Source organism: Erigeron canadensis, chromosome 5, assembly GCF_010389155.1.
Source record: "Erigeron canadensis isolate Cc75 chromosome 5, C_canadensis_v1, whole genome shotgun sequence".
NCBI lineage: Eukaryota > Viridiplantae > Streptophyta > Magnoliopsida > Asterales > Asteraceae > Erigeron > Erigeron canadensis.
Genome location: NC_057765.1, coordinates 24,928,887 through 24,949,050, shown reverse-complemented (window position 1 = coordinate 24,949,050; position 20,164 = coordinate 24,928,887). Strand labels below are relative to the sequence as shown.

The 20,164-nt window shown below is 34.1% G+C and overlaps 3 protein-coding genes across 3 annotated transcripts; 1 reads left to right on the top strand and 2 right to left on the bottom strand.

Annotated features, from left to right (window-relative positions):
* Nucleotides 1–1,964: 1,964 nt before the first annotated feature.
* LOC122600864 (fructose-1,6-bisphosphatase class 1) lies at nt 1,965–5,299 on the bottom strand. Its single transcript, XM_043773642.1, has 3 exons — nt 4,833–5,299; nt 3,465–3,861; nt 1,965–2,498 (listed from the first exon to the last, which is right to left on the bottom strand). The coding sequence occupies exons 1-3, from the start codon at nt 5,253–5,255 to the stop codon at nt 2,098–2,100; spliced, it is 1,221 nt and encodes a 406-aa protein (XP_043629577.1). The 5' UTR covers nt 5,256–5,299; the 3' UTR covers nt 1,965–2,097.
* Nucleotides 5,300–6,205: 906 nt separating this feature from the next.
* On the top strand, nt 6,206–8,469 carry LOC122599137 (nicotinamidase 1-like). The gene is made up of 5 exons (XM_043771594.1): nt 6,206–6,374; nt 6,597–6,780; nt 7,581–7,714; nt 7,871–8,056; nt 8,220–8,469. The coding sequence occupies exons 1-5, from the start codon at nt 6,234–6,236 to the stop codon at nt 8,304–8,306; spliced, it is 732 nt and encodes a 243-aa protein (XP_043627529.1). The 5' UTR covers nt 6,206–6,233; the 3' UTR covers nt 8,307–8,469.
* A 472-nt stretch (nt 8,470–8,941) lies between these two features.
* LOC122599136 (protein EXECUTER 1, chloroplastic-like) lies at nt 8,942–14,939 on the bottom strand. The gene is made up of 12 exons (XM_043771593.1): nt 14,337–14,939; nt 12,764–12,880; nt 12,601–12,666; nt 12,250–12,356; nt 11,983–12,064; nt 11,197–11,907; nt 10,486–10,609; nt 10,233–10,393; nt 10,080–10,154; nt 9,913–10,005; nt 9,660–9,819; nt 8,942–9,440 (listed from the first exon to the last, which is right to left on the bottom strand). Exons 1-11 carry the CDS (start codon nt 14,790–14,792, stop codon nt 9,727–9,729), a joined length of 2,085 nt encoding a protein of 694 aa, XP_043627528.1. The 5' UTR covers nt 14,793–14,939; the 3' UTR covers nt 8,942–9,440; nt 9,660–9,726.
* Between the last annotated feature and the right edge of the window lie 5,225 nt (nt 14,940–20,164).

Sequence of the window (20,164 nt, the reverse complement as noted above, 5' to 3'; positions counted from 1 at the left end):
TTTTGCAAAAACTTCTTATTGTTGGTTAGAATAATATTATGAAAATTCAGGTGTCCAAAAATCCATATCTATGGTCTAAACCGTGTTTAGGGTGTTTCCACGGCCACCAAGGTAATTTGGTTGCATGGATGTCAAATCGCGCTCTTAGTTGTGTTGTTGTCAAACCGTGCGTTTTACGTTGGGTTGAGTAGCGGGTTTGTTTTCTTGAATTCATAGGGTAAACAAATGGTTGAGTTTTGAAAGTGAAAAACCATTTGTATTTTTGTTGTGTTTATTTTGTACGAAAATGAAAAAGAGAATCGATATTACTTCAACTATTATTTTACTTTATAATGATGTCGGGTTTTTTTTATCTGTTCAAAGCAACTTAATTTAGAAAAAAATAAATAAATGATACAATGTTTTTTATCTTCAAATTGTTTGAAAACGACAATTCAAACCAACTTTTAATGAGGATAGAACAAAAGTCACAAAAGGTCTGAAAGATATGCGTATTAAAGGCATGACTTTCACCATATTAGTCTCGTCCCTTGCGTGCCTCGCATACAGAATGGTGTTCATTGACGTACCTCATTCCTTCCGTTTTCACTCCCTTATCTCTAAAGTTAGAGTGTAATCATTATTTAACTTATTAATAAGGCCTTTAACATTTAAAAGATCCATATAAATTCGAGTATCACAATTTTTTAAGGATAGGTTTAGATGGTTTTTCAAGAGTTACGGGTTCATCGCAAATATTCGTGTAATTTAATAATTGAAATGAAATAAAATTCTGTTAAAAATAATTACAAATAAAAGTTTACAAATTGCCGATATGACATTATGTGTTATTTTGTTTTAAGATAAAATGTAGAGATAAAGACATGGGATTGTAACCAACTATGACCAAAAGGCTATGTAATGTATTCATCTACTCGACTTACTATCTAGTGTAACCAACTTTATTTTTTGAGTTATGTAATGTAAGCCGGAAAAAACAATCGACTCAACAATCGCGATAACTTTATTATTTTTTCGAATTAAGACTTGAAACTACCACCAATCGACTCAAAAATTGATCGCGATTGTTGAGTCGATTGTTTTTTTCGGCTACAAAAGGTTTCCATCCAGTTATATGTAATGTATCTGTATCTATATCATATCATACTATCATCATCATCATCATCATAATTCTCACTAAAATCGTCAGAAAAATTAAAATCGCGATAACTTTATTATTTCTTCGAATTAAGACTTGAAACTACCACCAATTGACTCAAAAATTGATCCCGCACAAACCCTGACCAAAAGTTTTCGAATCCAACACTCGCCGGAAAAAATGGCGATTCGCTGGAAAAATTAAAATCGCGATAACTTTGTTGTTTTCTTCGAATTAAGACTTGAAACTACCACTAATCGACTCAAAATTTGATCTTGCAACAAACCTTGACCAAAAGTTTTCGAATCCAACAGGTAATTTAGCAATGGTGAAGTGGAGTCGATCTGATGATTTTTTTGATTTGTTGTTGATGATGGATAGAGCCTACATTTTTGAGATTTATTATTGTTGTAGTATATGATTTGATGTTCATCGTTACTTGGCCTAAACATGATCCAAAAATATTACATCATACCAGAAACTGCACGTTTAGGTCATAGAATATTTTTTGAAGAAATGGAATCTATTGAAGGAATTGAAATCTGATGGAATGAAATTTAACGGAATGTTTTTTATTTTTAAAAGATTTAAGTGAGGGACGAAATAAGATTCCTTCCCCCATCCCCATGGAATATAAATTCCATCAAATGAGGGAATGTTCACATTCCAACGAAATGATATTCTTTTATCAACTAAACGCACTAAGGAATGAAATTCAATTCCAATTCCATCAAATTCCATCGGAATCTGCGAACCAAAAGCACTATAACAAGACTTACCATTATAGAAAGAAAAACAAATCAAATTTACCAACAAAAAAAAAGCATAAACATTTGGATTCTTTTCTTTTCTTTCCTTACAAAAACCGAAGAACATTGTCTAAGAGAAATTTGTTATTTATAGTCGAGAGTCGTGAAAACAGTTTTGCTATATATACATGAGAATATAAACGTGCTGTATCATACATCATAACCGGGATTTACTGTTTGTTGAACATCACCATAACTTTCCAACTCATCAATATCATCTGGGCTTCCCAAGAACAATGGAAGTCTTTGATGCAACTTAACAGGCTGAAGTGAAAGAATTCGGTTCTTACCATCAGACCCCTTTCCGCCGGCTTGTTCTGCTAGAAAACTCAAAGGGTTTGCCTCATAGACAAGTCGAAGATGATCTCTAGGATTCATTGCCACTCCCCCATACATCAAAGTTCTATGAAAATCGGCAACTAATGAGCAAATATATCGGGCAGAGTACTTTTTAGGGAACTTGCCTTTACCTTGTCTGATAGTGTCAATATATCGCCTTAGACCCTCTGGCCAGTCAAAATATCGAGCATCGTTTACTGAATAGATTTGGCCTGATACAAGAAAACACAAACTTTCAATTAGATGAACATAACTATTGAATTCATTCATTCAAAGCTATTCCACATCTCATATAAAGGTGGCAAGGCAGATGGTTTGGATAATTGTTCAAAGCAGGTGCAAGTCGAATAGGGTAAAGTCTACAGACTAAGTCAAAACGGAACGGGTCGGGTTCACTTACAAAAACTCAGTTGTGCAGTTATCTGAGTTTTTAAGAAATAGTGATTCTTTTAATATAATTACAAAAACCCGACAATAATCTTTGGTGACTCTTGGAGCTGGAGGCGTTCCAATTGTAGTTCATTTTTTTAATCTGGCCTGTTAGAACAGTTTTGAATCAAACTTAATCTAGATTGACCTTTGCAATTTCACTTTCAAAAATTCACCGAACCCTGTATTGTCGGTTTTAAGTCTGTTTCTTTTCACATGAAGTGAATGACACCGCCTTAAACCATCATTCTCAATGTGAATGACGGGAACCTCAGAAAAAGAACATAACCAATACTAAATGCAGCTTAACATATTAGGGCTGACATTTTTATTTTATTTTTATTATTTTTTTAGAACGGCAAGTGTTAGATGTTAATGATTCAAACCCCAACAGTGACATCCAAGGTGGCAAGGTGGGCGGTATGCTGGAAGTTGGAACCCGTGCACTCTGGCACAACAGGAGTGATAACACATATGCCCACACGCTCAAGCGGTAAATGCCCGAAACCATGAGGAATCAAGAGTCGATCACAGGTCTCCAAGTCTTTAGATCTCTGACTAAGTAATATAAGGCTAAAATTACACGACAAATTAAAAAGGAGTTGTGATATGATAATTCACCTTTCTCAATTTATCCTTAATAAAGTGGTATATATATCTCTTTCATTTGCTTTGGTACCAAGAAAACACAAATTGGAATAGCCATAAGCTATTAATAGTTGCGTTAACTTAGGGACAAAGTGAATTACCTCGAGGAGGAATTTTGATGTCTGGATGAGTGAGAACAAAATCTCCTGTCGTATGATCAAGAGTGAACGCGTGTGCACCAGAACCAAAGCTGATGCACATTATGGTTGCTGAAGAATAAAGAACATAACCTGCAGCAACAAGCCTACTGCCACTTTGTAACGAATTTAGCATCGCCTTCTCTTCCACTGGAAGACTATCAAGTTCTATTAACCGCTTATAAACCCCAAAAATGGTTCCAGTAGGTATAGAAGCATCAATATTACGGGAACCATCTAAAGGATCCGTAACTACCACAAATGGCGCATTATCAGTTATCCAAACTGGGGCATCATCTTCTTCTGATGCCATAATAGCAACTTTTCCAGAATTTCTCAAACAAGACAAGATGATCTCATTCTGGGAACATACAAATATTCAAATTAAGTTTAATTGCACCATAATACAATATACTTCATCACATTATTTTTTGACACATGTAAGAATGTAACAAACTTTCACTTTTAGTAAGGCCGTGTCAGCTTAGAGTCTTAGACCCATATTAGAGTTCATAGTCTCTACATCATAGCATCTAGTTGTTAGTCTATAAATATTGATTGAGGTTGTTACTATTCATCTTCTTTGTATTCTTTTTATAGCATCTTATATTATATGGTAAATAATTGCTGCAAAATGAAATCCACACACTCAAGCGACAAGTTGTAGGTCATTTTAGACGCAGTCTGTCTACCCTCTGGACACCTCCTCATACTTACCCTTGTGGTATTAAGTATCATTAAGTTGCATTTAATTGCTCCAAAATGAACATACTTTAACCCTTCTTACCTCTTAAAATATGTTACATTATGTGGTAAAAACAAGACTGCAAGAATAAAGGTGAAAGCATGTTTCAATTTCTTACAGCTAACAAATCAAACTATTTCCATGTACAAAATGACGGGTTTATTATGTAACAAAATGTAACAGATATTCGTCAAATCATCATTCTGATCTGTTCCTTTTACCTTTGGATGTAACAAAACTTAATCACGTTATCATCATCAAAGTTAGATACATACAATAAATAATTTCATACATTTTCAAACTCGATTAACATTTTCACACGCTATTAATGGTATACTAAAATGCTTCAACCAAAGGGCTTTGCCCTACAATTTCTAGACTTATGGTAGACAAATTGTATATATATGTGGATGGTTATGCCTACTCTTTCCTCAAAAACTCCCTATGTAAACATCTTGGTGGGGGTAGGTAAATGATCAAAAACGCTCTAAAAGATTGTTGCCTGTTTGGCTTCTATTTTCATATAAAATGCTCAAAGTATATTAATTATTAGAATATTAAAAGACAAAAATGAGTAGCACGCATACAGAAACAATGTCAAGTGGCTTAGGCTTATCTCGACCGGCACCGACATTTTCGGCGTCAACGGAGGCTATACCATGGCTAGAATGAACAGGAGAAGCAACTAGAGCTGCAATTTTCTTGAAAGCATATTCTAAATGAGTAAACAAAACCAATAAATCATCACCCACATCAGCTCCTTGTTTTCCAGCGAAGTCACTGAAAGTAGTAAGCTCAGTTGAATTACTATTGTTGTTGTTTGTTTTGGAATTATTATTATTATTGACCTTAAACTTACTAAAAATAGAAGTCATGCTTGTTAATGTTGTTTTTTTAATATGTTGGTTGAGGATTTGTGGGTGGATGTGAAGTGGGGATTTTGGGATGATGAGATTAAAGTTGTTTGTTGTGGATGTGATGGTGGTTTTGGGTGGTCGTGGTGATTGCATTTTATTTTTGTGTTGAGTGATGGTGGAATTTTATCGTGAACTAAAAGTAACTTCAAATTGGGTTCCCTACTATTATATTTTTCTTTTTTTTTTTTTTTTTTTTGGTTTTATCTTTTGTTTTAGGAAAACAATTAATCCTTATAAATATGTTCTTAAAAATCATTTAAAAAAATCTTTAAAATTTGACACGTGGATTCCACTAATCTTTTTATCTAATTTTATCTCTTAATCATGCCACATGTTATGATTATGTAATTAGAAAAATTTTTAAGTTGATTAATTTGGAGGGTTAATCATTTCTGTTTGTTTTAAATAAAAAAAGATACTAATAATATTACAATAATTATCTTTGGTTTCTCAAAAATGACTAAAGAAATTGCAAAAGATATTAAAGATTAAACTTCATATTCGCATCCGAGAAACAAGAGGCTCTACAACCTAATTAAATTTCGAAATTTCGAATTGCCAAAAAAAGTGGCCACATTCTACGTATTATCAACCTATAGTCCAGAGGTGTTACCTCTGATTTCAAATACCAAAGCACTTTTGTATCGACGTTCTTACCCGACACATAGGCTAAGACCGAAATTGGTATTTCTTAATTTAATGGACGTGACACAGACAGGAAGTCGTATTGTCTGATTATACTAGTTTAAAATCATAATCGATACCTATTTTTACAAATGTGAACTGATGACTAATCTTACTAAAATATGTAAAAAATAAAACGAAAAAAAAATTAAAAATTTGTATGTCCTTTTCCTATAAAATTTGTAGCAAAATTCCACAAGAACTTTGTAACTTATCAAATTCCAAAAGAATCATTATGTGTCGTTTATCTATTACATTTGTTACAAAATTCCACAAAACAACAAACTTGTATTCTCAATTTTCAAAGATGTAGGCCATTCTCTTTTGCTCAACTACTTATATATAAAACCATTATTGAAGCTCAAAAAAGTATAAGAAAAAGCAAAAATGGTGCTACACACACTTGAGCTTTTGAAGAAAGAGATACCATTAGAGGAAGAATCCATATGCGTACCAAATGATGTCAAAACTGGACTTGTTCTTGTTGACATCATTAATGGCTTCTGCACTGTTGGAGCTGGAAACTTGGTATGTTTGTAAGCAAGAAAAAACAATCTCACACACACTAATCTGAACATTATCTGATGATAGTGGTTGTGTCGGTTATGTATGCTATATATGTTGCCTATGTACTTTGGTGTTTTTTGGCGTAATATATTTACCGTGCTTAAAGCCTTTTACCCAAAAAAAAATTATCTGATGGTCAATCAAAGTATAAAGCTTGTATGATTGTGTTTTTAATAATGAAAGGCACCTAGAGAGCAAAACAACCAGATAATGAGTATGATTGATGAGTCAGTGAAGCTGTCAAAGATGTTCTGTGACAACAAATGGCCAGTTCTTGCATTTTTAGATACACATCAACCTGGAAAACTTGAGCACCCTTATCCTGCCCATTGTGTTGCTGGCTCTGATGAATCCAACTTGGTTCCTGGTACCATACCTTCTGATCATCCCTCTCATAAAAGTGCATGTTTATGGATGTATATATATGTGTGTGTTTGTGTTCTTATGCCCGAAATCAGTTGCATACTGGTACTAACTAGGGGTGTTCATCATACCGTTTAAACTGTCAAACGGGGCCAACCCATGTCAAGTTGGCCTGTTTAGATAAGTTCTTCATGACCGGTTTGAAAAGTTGAAAACTACTTTGTTTTATCTTGTTGGGCCGACGATTTAAGAGGAACTATTGGCCATATAAACCCTAGCGGCCGACTTTATATATATAGATTAAATAAATTTTACATAGACATATTGGCAAGTTGGTTATCATATTCATTTCTATAACAAAACACATATATGATATATCTTCATTCCCCTTTATATTTTACTAAACAAGGTTATATATAGTTCATATGTATCATTAAGTTTGAAAGTATTTGTCTAAATTAAAGGCGATTACTTAAAATCATTAAGTTTAAAATTATGCTTCTAACCATTAAACTGGCAGGACCAAAACAGATTCGGATAGTTTGGTCAGCTTGGTTTTATAATCCCACTGGTCCGGTTTGGTTTAATAAATGATAATACTTCAGACTAGGTTTCCTGATTCAGCCCAAATGTTGCCAAAAAGCGACCAAACCGGGTGATGAACACCCCTACTACTAACATTGGATCAAAAAGACCGGTTAGACCATGTCGGAATCCTGGGTTTGAAAAAAACTCAGTTTTAGGACCACTTGTCCAGTTGTCCTAGTACCCCATCTTTGGTCTCATAGTTTTCCTTCTCTACAGATCTACAGTGGCTGGAGAAAGAGCCAAGTGTAACTATAAGGCGCAAGGACTGTTATGATGGATATATAGGTTCTATTGAAGAAGATGGTTCAAATGTTTTTGTGGACTGGGTGAAATCCAATAACATTCAAGTTGTAAGTATTTCCCTAAGCTTCATAAAGTCAACACTTTCATTAAGCACTCTTGGAAGTGCTTGTTTTGAAAACACACTATTATATATATGGAAAAAAAGAAAGCACTCTTAAACATCCCCCTATAACTAAAACTACACATATGTGTTCTTTTTCAAGTTGTTAGTAGCCGGGATATGCACAGACATATGCGTTCTCGATTTTGTGTGCTCCACACTATCAGCCAGAAACCGTGGTTTCCTTGCACCATTGCAAGATGTAGTAGTCTATTCCCATGGCTGTGCCACCTTTGACTTCCCAGCATCGGCTGCAAGGGAAAGTAAAGATGCCCTAGCTCATCCTCAGGTTAGTTTTTTACTCCTAAGCAGTCTCTATTACTTCATATTATCGAGTAGTCTGCTACTAAATATTGATTACAAAACATATAAGAGATAAGATTTAGATACAAGGCAATTTGATTTAATTACTAATCAAAGTTTGGTTTATCAAACCAATGACAATTTGGCAGGAGATAATGCACCATATGGGTCTTTACATGGCGAAAGGCAGAGGAGCAAAGATAGCAAAGGACGTGTCTTTTGGTGCACCAAAGTAATTTATGATATGTACGTTACGGCATGTCTGTGGAAACACAGTGTGCTAGTTCCTTTACATGTGTGTTCCTCCTATAACTATGAACTACGAATTACCTAAGATGAAAGTGTCACTCGACCCTGTCTGCCACTCTGCCATGTATAATTATAACTTACTTTCTAGCATCTTTTCCTTTTTGAGTTTAAAGATACATGAAAACCTAGAAACTATCTGCATTGAAATCATTGATTTTGCATTATGATATAAAATCTGGAGGGTTCGGGAGAAGGATGTCTACCTTTAAGGACTGAGTTGATGGTGTACAACCAAGCAAAAGTTAACTGACAAACAAATTTGAATCATAACAATGCACATTCACAGCCGTAAAATCTGTATTACAGTCTGAATGAAGCATTGACAGATTTAATCTGATCTCGTAGTATTGTAAAGTTTGGTGCCGTGTACAAGAAATTGAAAAGTTACTCTGGCCCTTTTTTTTGCCCAACAAGATATTGGGATGTATGTTTCAACCGCTGAACCTTGAAACTATCCATTTAGGGAAGATGAAATGGGAAGATATTACAAAACCTACACATTACTAAAAATAGATCTTAAAAGAAGCAAAATTAGACTATGAAAATTTCAAACACTGGCGCATACACAACAAAGTTTCGCATTACTAAATATGTAAGCAACAAGACAGCTGATAGATCAATAGAGAGAGAAAATTAACTAATGCACATGCCACATATTGTATACTTGAGTTGCTACTACCCAGGAAACACTAATCCTCCAGGATCATCATATCAACTCAAGCATTTGGGGCTACTTTTAAAACAAATTCTTCAAAGCACTAAAATGTAAAGGATAAACAAAAACTTGAACTTCCTCTATTCACAACTTACATAAGATCTATCATGACTGACTAGTTTGGATTTGGGATACTGTAATGGAGCTTATTCTAGACAACGGATCTCCATTGGCCAAAATTTTGTGTGCCTGAAGACTACTATACTTGCATCCGATGCACTAACACTTCAAATAGCTCGTAATTACATTCTTCAGCTGATTGATGAAAGATTGCAGTTTAACAGCAAGAGGGTATACACTTCCCGCTCCACACTTAGAACTCCATGGAAACACAACTCATCTGAGACTGCAAGACAATTAGAAGTAATCTTTAACTTCTAAAGGAGAATGCTAGACAAAAATTTAAAGCAATGCAAACATGGCTCCGGCTTTAAAAAGATCTTTAAGTCATTTAAAGTTATAGAACCAAAGTTAAATTAGATCTAGAAGTTCAATACGGCTGAACTCTTAATGAGTATATACTACGAATGCAATTTTTATGTGTGGGAGAGATGAAGAGCAGTACCAATAAAACCTAAACCAGCAAATATGAAAGATTCGTTAGACTTCATGTACATATAGCAGCTAGTCAGCTACTCCTTCAGCCTTAACTGATTAAAGAAAACTAAGAAATGGGATTCAGGAGCCCAGTATACAAATCCAACAATAAGACCTCCGTTGATGTACTGTAAAAGAAAGTAAGAATTATGGCATCAGTTACAATTATAGTGGAACTCCTAAAAATTTGAAAATCAAGTCAAGGAAATAAAAATGGACACCTTTCCATCTAGAATAACAAGTTCACCATCGACCCAACGAGGATTTTTAAATCCTGGGTCTGCAAGCCTCCCTTGTCCCCGATATCTAGCAATCTGAATACCAATCAGATCTCAGAGAAGCTCACAACATATCATAAAATAAAATACGAGTAAAAGTTTAGACTTGCCACTCCAAATTCTTCTGGGATGATGCCTCTATGCGGCAGCTGATATTTAGTTCCAATTTTTGCACGAAATGCAACCTGCAAGATGTAAAATGGTGTGTATATGATTCTAATACGTAAGGAAACAAAAAAGATGAAAGAAAGTTCACTGTTTACCTGACCAGCTGGAACATAAGGATCTCCGGTAATCTTTACAGCTTCTACATACTCATAAAACTCAAGATTTTTCATGTTACCATTCTCTTGCCACTGCCCAAATTTACGTTTTAAATGAATCACCTCTGAAATGTAAATTCCATGTGCTCCGACATATAGTCCTGCCACAATGCATGGCAAAAATATCAACATAATGCTAAAACCGTTGGCATGAAAAAACTAGTATGCTAAAAGTTGTCATCTATTAGAACACCATTTAAAGGATCCTGAGTTGATGGAAGCTCAATTCGGTTGAATGTTGTAGATCCAGATAATAGCTGACGGTTTTGGGCTTGACTAAGGCTGAGATTTATCAACTGGTTCACATCTTTGAGCACCTGAGAAATCAAACGATATCTTAAAGGCATTGACAAACATGAGTAGTCCAAACTAAGGGTGGAACTTTGACAGACTTACCTATAAACGGGTCAATTTGGGTTATGCTTAATCTACAGGACCCTAAGAGCCAGATGGATTAAGCTAAAAGATTTCACTAGAGCGCACACTGGTCAAATGGGTAGAAAGTCATCCCAAGTGTGTTTGAATGCATAAAACGTTGTACATCATTTTACTATAAGAAAGTTAGATAATTATCCTAGCAAAGTATTTTTACTAATCAAAATTTAACCCAATTATTTATCAAAATTCAAAGTTTTGTACAAAAGAATGTTTGCAGATTAGCCCAACCCGAACCGCGTATATCCAAGGCAACTTATCACAAGCGCCCCAACCCATATGACTTGTTGGGGAGTCATTCGCCTTTTGAATCAAATAAAGTAAGTAATAGGGGCTGTTTTGATCCAGACTAGTTATATGACCATTTAGCTCAACCCATCTAGATCCATTATTTAACCTGTCCACCTGCGCATTTTCACCAAAGATAAACTCATCCGCTATATAGCAAAATAATGTACCCAAATCTGACCTTCATGGGTATCTTCCCTCTTCCAATAGACTTGGCAAGATCGAGCATGACACTGTCTATGTTACGGCTACCTCGGACCTTAGCATCTTCTTCCTTCAAAGATTGTGCCTTGCTGGAAGAAAGCTGTTCCCTTTCTTTTTCTATAGAGAAAGTGAATGACAAAGGATTTTTCTTTTCAAGCTTAGCTGGAACTCGAATTAAATCTTTATGTGATGTCTCATTTGATACTTTTTGTACCAGACCACCAACTACCACTTTAACTGCAATTTGATTGTTAACTTCACCATCAATTATTGTGTTATCAGTATCGATATCAATATCAATATCATATTGTTCTACACCAGTTTCATCTTTGACTTCATCGGTGTCATCCTCTTCTTCTTCATCGTCCTCATCCTCATCTACATCTTCTTCCTCCATGATCTGTTCAACCACCTTTGATATAAAATCCCTATCTATTTTTTCCGGTGATGTCACATTCATCACCTTAATTTTCACGTCTTTTGCACCAGGAATCATATCTCTCAAAATGTTTTCAAAACCAAATTCCTCAGCCGAATCATCACCATCTGCATCTTCACTATCTTTTGCAAGTATATCATCTTTGTCACCTATAGAGTCTACAGTACCCAATTTGGTAATAAGACTTGGTGACAAGGAGGAAGCAATCGGAAAATCTTGAGGACCCTCAACCCGTTTCAGATATACAGCCTGATCATGAAAATTCAATCCGACGGCAAGTTAAGTCAAAACTTAACATTAACTGAGCCAAATAAAGAAATATACCTGCTGTCTATAATCTCCTTTCTCGTCCATTGTAATGAATAGCTCAAACAATGGGGCACCATCTGTAGCCTTGGCAAGCTGCCTAGAATTTAAAAAACAAGCCTTTAATAGAAGATACAAAAAATGGTACTTATAAAATGCATCACAAAATGATGAAATACAACCAATAGTGATAAAGTATCTAACCATTTTATTCTAAGGGTATTTATAAATTAATGGGTTTAGGATGAGATGGTGATAAAGGTGCGTATAGAGTAGCCACTCTACCTGGGACTATAACTTCTTGCAAGGTACCTTCCATGCTCTGCACTTATACGAATGATCCGACCATAAGGGTCCTTACTATCATCTGAAAATCCAGCCCACCAACCGACCTAAATTTTAAGAGAAGTAACATCAAGTATTCAAGTAAATCACATGTAAAGCACATAAATACATAAAATGCAGTTCGGAAGTACAACATAGACAGACAGCTGATAGTTACTGTCAGCATAGACATGGACTATAGAATAACAATATACATAAAAGAATTGAAACATGCATACGAAAATTTCTGACCCAAACAAAAAGGAAAACAATTATATCAATTAAACGGCAAAAATGAATGTAGTAACTCACCAAACCTGCATTAGCGTAATCTCGTACAAATGCTGCATCTTTGTAACGCTCTTCCTTTATGGCTTTCTGCATCCATGATTCATGTAACACATTATTAGCAAGACAGATACTTTAATTACAAATGTGACGTTTTCAACTATAACAAAGTACATCAGTATTATACCTTCAACTGAGACATTACCCTGCCAACAATGTCATTAGTTGAAGCTGCTGCAATTGCAACCTTAATCCTTGCAGCATCTTCATAGTCCTCTTTAACAACAGCACGACTTAGTTGTGACTGTAATGAAATAGATGTACAAATCCTATCACAAAGAGAGTAATCTATACATGTTGAAATATTCACACCACTAAAAGCCTACATGAATAAGATGCTTACTATCTATAATATATATAAAGTATTTACTCTAATTTAAGATTCGTCACTACTAGTCACAATGTTCGACTTCATCAACTATTAACATCCATGCTGCGAGACACCCTCTCTTCCCCTCTCTTACAATACCAGAAACAGTCGACAATCGCCAAAGGCCATCATAAGCTGCCCCTTCATGCCAATACAGGGCTACTTCATACCTATAAGGACACTCTCTCCGTTCCACAAACCAGAACAAAACTATCTCAATTATGTTATAATCATGTCCAAAAACGGTGTTATCAGAAAAAGGGCTTTTTTTTTTTAATTTTATTTTTTGCGGTTCAGAAAAAAAAAAAAGAAAGAGAGTAATTCACGCTAACAACATACAAAAGATAGACATGCTAGCGTTTCATGCCCATGAGTCGATGACCACTTGACTGGCAACAATAGAGCATAAACCTCGATTTAACACTCTGGAAAATCCTTTGAACCAAATAATTTAGAAAGTAATTAAACCGAAAACATGCAGTGAAGATATACACTACTTTGGAACTACACGCGCATTTAGGTGAAAGTAGCTAAAGCTATAGCTTATTTAAGAGCTCGTAGCTAGTGCTTTTGTTTCTACAGATTGTGTATTGTTTCGCAAAATAGTTGAAACTTATAAATGAAAAATGTCATACAAATAAAACTCAAAATGTGAAATAAAATCATTCAAAAGCTATTTTTCATAAGCTTAAACTACTTCTCAAAATCTCCCAAAAATTTTGCAAGTTCACAAGGAGCTCGAGCTTTTAAAATCCATAAAATTGAGAGCTCTTACATGTTAGTATATATTCTGTGAGTTAAAGAATGACCTAAAGGAGCTTTGCCTGTCCGAAGAGTCGAAGACTGGATGATTAACATTAGAATAAATGAACAGACTACTAGGGGCTTTGTTTTCCCTTTTTGAGGTAGCTTTGTATAGGTTGCCCAAGAGATTTAGGTAACGATAGATGAATACTTGTTCGGTTCTATGCCCTGATATACTTATAGGACAGACGAATAGGATGGACATTCACCTTAAGGGGTAGTTTCCATGCAGATTAGGAGACCTAGGATCCCTTGAGTAGACACTAGTTTCACATCGAGTTTTTGATATACTAAATCACTTCTAGCATAGCAGTATAGTTTCCCCAATACATATTCGTATAATCTTACTTAACTATATAAAATGTTTATATATGCAATTATGCATGTATGTGTGTATGCTTGTTATACTTGTATGCTTAACATGTTGGGCATTTTTAGTCATATACTTTACATGTTTTGTATATGCCCATATACATTTCTTCAAAAATAAAAAATAAAAACACAAAAATATGAATTATATATATACCTTAAGAATAGAAACAATTCGTTCTTGTTCATCAATCTCATTGAAATGTTTGGTCCATCTTTCCCAATTCCAATCTTCCTTAACTTCCTCATCACCACTATCCTTATCGTTATTCGAATATTCGCCTTTTTCGAAAGCATTTTCACTATATTTATCAGTAGATATAAACTGATTAAACCATTTAACAACATTATCAACATTTTCTTTCAACAAATAATCCCATCCATTATTATTATTAGGGTCTTCATCATCCTTTTTATTATTATTAATATTATTATTATTGTTATTATTATTTTGGCATCTGCAGATAATATTATTTATTATTGGGGGGTTGAAAGTTTTGGAGAATAATGTATTTGTAGTCGACAAATTGAATGAAGAGTGGATAGGGGTTGCTGTGAAAGTGAGCTTGTGATCGGAAAATGGGAAAGTTGGTGGTGGAGATATGGATGCCATGGTGGTGGAAAAGGGGATAAGGGTGGGCGATGGTGGTGCACGGCGGAGCAAAAACGACTGGATAAAGCAAGTGGAGTTAGTAGCTACCAGCCTACCAACACCTAGGGGGCCAGAAAAATTTGTTAGTGGGCTTTTTTTTTAGATGCTATTTTGCTAACACTCCCGACAATAGCTCTTTTTTTCCTGTTTTTTTTTCCTTTTTTTATCTTTTTAATTTTGAATTAGTGATAAACGCTCTCGTCTCTAAATAGAAGTTATAGTTCGATTCTTAGCCCATGCAAAGGTTAGAAGACCTTACTACCATTAAGGCTGAAAATAGAAGAAGTCTCTCTATTTGGATAGAGATAAGGTCTACCTATATTTTAACCTCTCTCATACACCGTCGAGGTATTGGAGCTCAAAACTCGCAGAAAAATCTTACCTTCCCCCATACACTGTCGAGATATTGGGGCTCAAAACCCACAGAAAGCGGCATTGAGCAGTTTCTTTCTTTCTTTCCTTTTCCAATAATAGCTCTTTACTCAATTTTTTTTCTTTTTTAATTTTTTTTAATCCTTTTGGGTGCGACATCCCTACATGCCTATGTCAATACGAACAGTCTACACTTTTTTTTTTTTTATCATTTACAAAGTCTATGTTAATTTAAGACGATCAACAACAATTGATTAACAAAAAGGTATTATAACTTTTTCGGTCTTTGAAAATTACATCAAAACTCTCTTTTGAAACCCGATTTAACAACTATATCAAACGAGACGCATATGTTACATTTGATATGGTGGTTCATATGGTGACCCCAATTTGTATGCTTATATATGTCCTTTGAGTATCCGTTAGCCCTAAAAGCTTGATATGGGGTTGAGGGGTATTGTTGGTAGATTAAAAAGTGAGTTGTTAAAACAGGTAGATTGTTGAGGGGCAATATAGTCTTTTATAGGGTTGAGGGGTAATATTGGTGGATTAAAAAATGAGTTATTAAAGAGGTAGATTATTGAGGGACAATCTTGATATTTTAAAAACTTGATTAAAATAAACGAGACTGTGAAATATAAATATATGTATATGTATTTTGTTTTCCGCTTAGTGTCCTTAAAAATGCCAAAAACATACTTTAAAATATTTTGGATATTTTAGTTAACCGAAATGCCAACATTAAATGATTTAATTAATAACGAGTATGGTATCCGGGTAATGCAGTGAGGGTGATGGCGACGGGTGGTGGTGGTGGCAACAACGTGGTTATTAACGTAAAAGTAATTGATATAAAAAGGTATTGTAGTTATTTTAAGGGTTAGAGATGTATGTTGTAAATAATTTCAATAAGAATACTATATGTATATTAGATGAAATATTTAAATCTACCAATATATATATATATATAACAAAGTCTTAAATTCTTTCCTAAGCAAATAAGAACCCTTAGATAAATTTCATCTTTGATTTAGAGCCATTAGATCAAATTTAATTATTTCATCTTTAATCAATAAAAATAATAATAATTATACATTATGTGTTTTGTCAAAATATACCTTCCTTAATATATTATATCATATACCATAAATAAATAATAACATCACAATAATAATATAATTAAAAGATTACAGAAAGCATAGGTCGTATTATATAACTTAATTAAGTTATCAAAATCATTTGCAATTATTATATTATATACATTAAAGTCTTTTATATTATTTAATTATTATTTAACTAATATAAATAACTATTTATTATTAATAAAAGAAAAAAACATGCCTTTCACAGTTTCACTATATTAGATATTAGATTAGATACTTGATATATAATTATAAAAATAAAACATAATGAGTTTTAATTTTTAACCACAACCATTAAATTTCTTATTAACTTAGTTAAATTTCTTACACATATTTAAATTTAAACGCAAGAACAATTACTTTTTAAATTTTGACAAAATATTACAAGAAAAAGAAAAAAAAAGTTATAAAATATGAAAAATTATTCGAACAAAACACATAAATGTGAAAATTACATTATCTAATTTGTTATTGGAAGTTAAATTATTTAAACAAAACACATAAAATAAATATGTTATTTTATTAAATGGATACATATTGTAGTTTAAAATTTATAATTGGGTAATTGATTTTATATAAACGAGAGAGGTACCCGCGGAATGCAGCGGTGGTGGCAGCGACGAGGGTGGTAGTGGCAATAATGACGATAACAGTGTGATTATTAATGTAAAGTAATTGATGTAAAAGAGGTAATTTAGTTATTTGAGGGTTAAAGAATGTATGTTGTAAATAATTTCATTAATAGTATGATATGTATATTAGGTGTAAATATTTAAATTAGTGAATAAATGAGAGTGATAGTTTGAATAGATAGACTTGAAAAATATTTTAGAGATATTTTAAATAGATGTAGTATGTGGGTTGAAAATGAGTTGAAGTGAAGGGTTTGGATTTTTTAAAGATAAAAAGTCGAAAAAGGAAGAAGGGTAATTTGTTTTATAAAAAAAAGATCACAAGATAATATGTTTTTTGAAATTTCATATAAAGAAAAGGGTAGATTGATGTGAACCCTTTGATCCCATGTACCGAATTGATACCTATGAAATCTCAATGCTGAGTTTTTTCCATCGATGATTAGCTACCATTACCAGTGTTATCTATGACAAGAATTGAACATGCATCCCTCAAGACAACAGGCCCTCAATGGTGTCATGGTGGCCAACCCATCTAAGTGAGTTGGTTTAAAATTTTATCATTACACTAAATAAAATGTTTTATTTATGATTTAATTTTTTATCGTCATTATACAAATATATAATATAAACCAACTATACTAAAAAGAAAATATCTCTAGCAGTATTAGATGTATTTAACATTACATTCTCATTATACAAAAATGTATATATCTTACAAGCCATTTTCGATACCAATAAATTTTAAATAATAATATAATTATATTTCAGCATGTTTTATGCATAACTAATAATTTTTGAAAACTTATTATGTTTATCTCGCGTATTACGCGGGAAAATAATCTAGTTAATGAATAAAATAAAGATGTGGTTTGGATAGATAGAGATTGATGTGTCATATTTTATACCATTTCCCACGTGATTTTAGAACCAATTATTCGTCATTGTATAGTTTTATATCCAACTTTCGATGCTTTGAAGCTGTGTTGAGTGTTTTCAGGTTGGAAATTGATTAGACGAATGAATTGGTCGATTTTGATGAGTTATGGAAGAAACGGGAGAAGGATTCGGGTGAAATCAAGCGAAAGATAAAGAAAACGAAATATGGAAGCTATAACTGTCGTTACTGTAGTAACGGCCGTTATAGAGGCGATATGTGGTTTCTCCTGTAACTGGCAGTTAGAGAACTAACGGCCGTTAGAAATCAACTGGCGAGTAACGGCCGTTAGGCCAGTAACGCCCGTTAGACATGTAGTATAAGTGTAACGGCCAGTTACCCCAGTAACGGCCGTTACACGCGTATTTGGTATATGGGTTCAGTTAAGGTTCTGCACTTTGGACGAATTCATAACATAATTTTATTAGTTTTCTCATAGTTTGAAAAGCTTGGGAGCTAACAAGTGATTAGGGTTTCACATATTTTCAGCTTTGGATTGTAATCATCATTGCTACCGGATTATCTTCATTCATTTGGTATAATATGATTTCTTCTCTATTTGTTTGTTCTTGTGTTTTTAATATGAGTAGCTAAATCTTTAGCACCCGCTTGGGTAGTAAGCATGTCATAGGGTCGAATTGATGTTGCTTGTGAATGTTGAACAAGGTTTATATGTTTAATCGAAAACCCACATTTATCTGGATTTAAATATTGTTTTCAACTTTTATATTAATTGATTAATAATTGTAATTAGAAGTTCGGGAGAAATCTATGTCATTGTCAATTGATTTATAAAATGGTTAATCGGTCTATAATTAACCTAAAATCGTTGGAGTTCGGGAGAAATCAACGATAAAGATTAAAGACAATTAAATTCGTTTTGAATGTGTAAACGCCTATGATAGAGGGATCTTATTAGGCGAATAAGCAGTTCGGGAGAAAGCTTTCAAAAGATTAAATCATAAAATCAACTCAGGAATTTAATGCTTAACTACTTAGAGTAGAAATTAAGTGCGGGAGCAATAATTATGTTTTGAGCAGTTAAAGTTTCAAGTATAACGGGAGTTCATCTTGTCTACTTTTTGAGTCGTTCAACAAATGCAAGTAATATTTAGACCCGATGATTGGCATGTGAGCTGATCCAAGTAGGTGTTCATTTTTAAATCTGTGTTAAGATTCCATCAATCAAATACTTTTTGCGATTAATCCTACGGGATTACTGACTTTCTTCACTAACTTTGCAACGTGACAATTCGGTCACAAAACCCCCCTTTTAAATCCGAATCATTTTATTGTAATAATTGCTTATTAAGTCCTTGTGTTCGACCTCGGTTTACCAAGTCAACTATATTGCATACGAACGGGTTCACTGCCCGCAAGTGTGTAGTAGTCAGTAGCTAGGTATTTCGTGTTCATAAATTTAAGACTAGAAAATACACATCAAGTTTTTGGCGCCGTTGCCGGGGACTTAATTTAAGTAGTTGTTTAGTTTTGTGATTCGATCCTTCCTTGCAGTCAGTTGTGATGAAGTTATCTGTTTTAATAGATAGATTTTATTCTTGTTTTAGTTTTATTTTGTTAGTTTCTGGTGCGGTTAACGATATTTCTTGTGGTGAGTATGCAGGTGCTTTGTAGTTGATGAACACAAGAGCCTCTGATAGACCTCTGCTTAGTCCTCAGTCTAATCCAGGGATAGCCAGACGACGCTTACTTAGATCAAACCACACGGAGCCCTCAAACACCGCAAACATTGATTCAAACACCGAAAACCGTGACCACCCGGACGTAGATTTGGATCAGTATTACTCAAAGAAAGGTTCAACGTCCGAGGTGCGCTTAAGTCCTAAATTCTCCGAAGGTAGTGGGTTGTTCAAAACTGGTGATAGTTCAGGGGAAGAAGATAATCGGGATAAAATTGATCAACAGGATTTAACCGAGATTCCTAGAGAAAATCCTCAGGCAACTCAACCAGTCAAAGCCAGGAGAATGGGTGATAGAGAGACGGAAAACCCCAATAACCGTCTTTACGGTGACCGTAGGAGAAATGTCCCCACAAACAGGGGCACTCCTATTCGCCTTCCAACCACCGGAGTAAACTTTTCTCTTAAAGGAAGTCATTTGAAAAGTGTGGAGGAGGAGAAGTTTGATGGGGTGACGAATAATGATCCATATGGGCATTTGGAAAGGTTCGAGAAGATTTGTAGGTTTTATCACTATGGCGCGAACCAAGATGACAATGTGAAGCTTGAG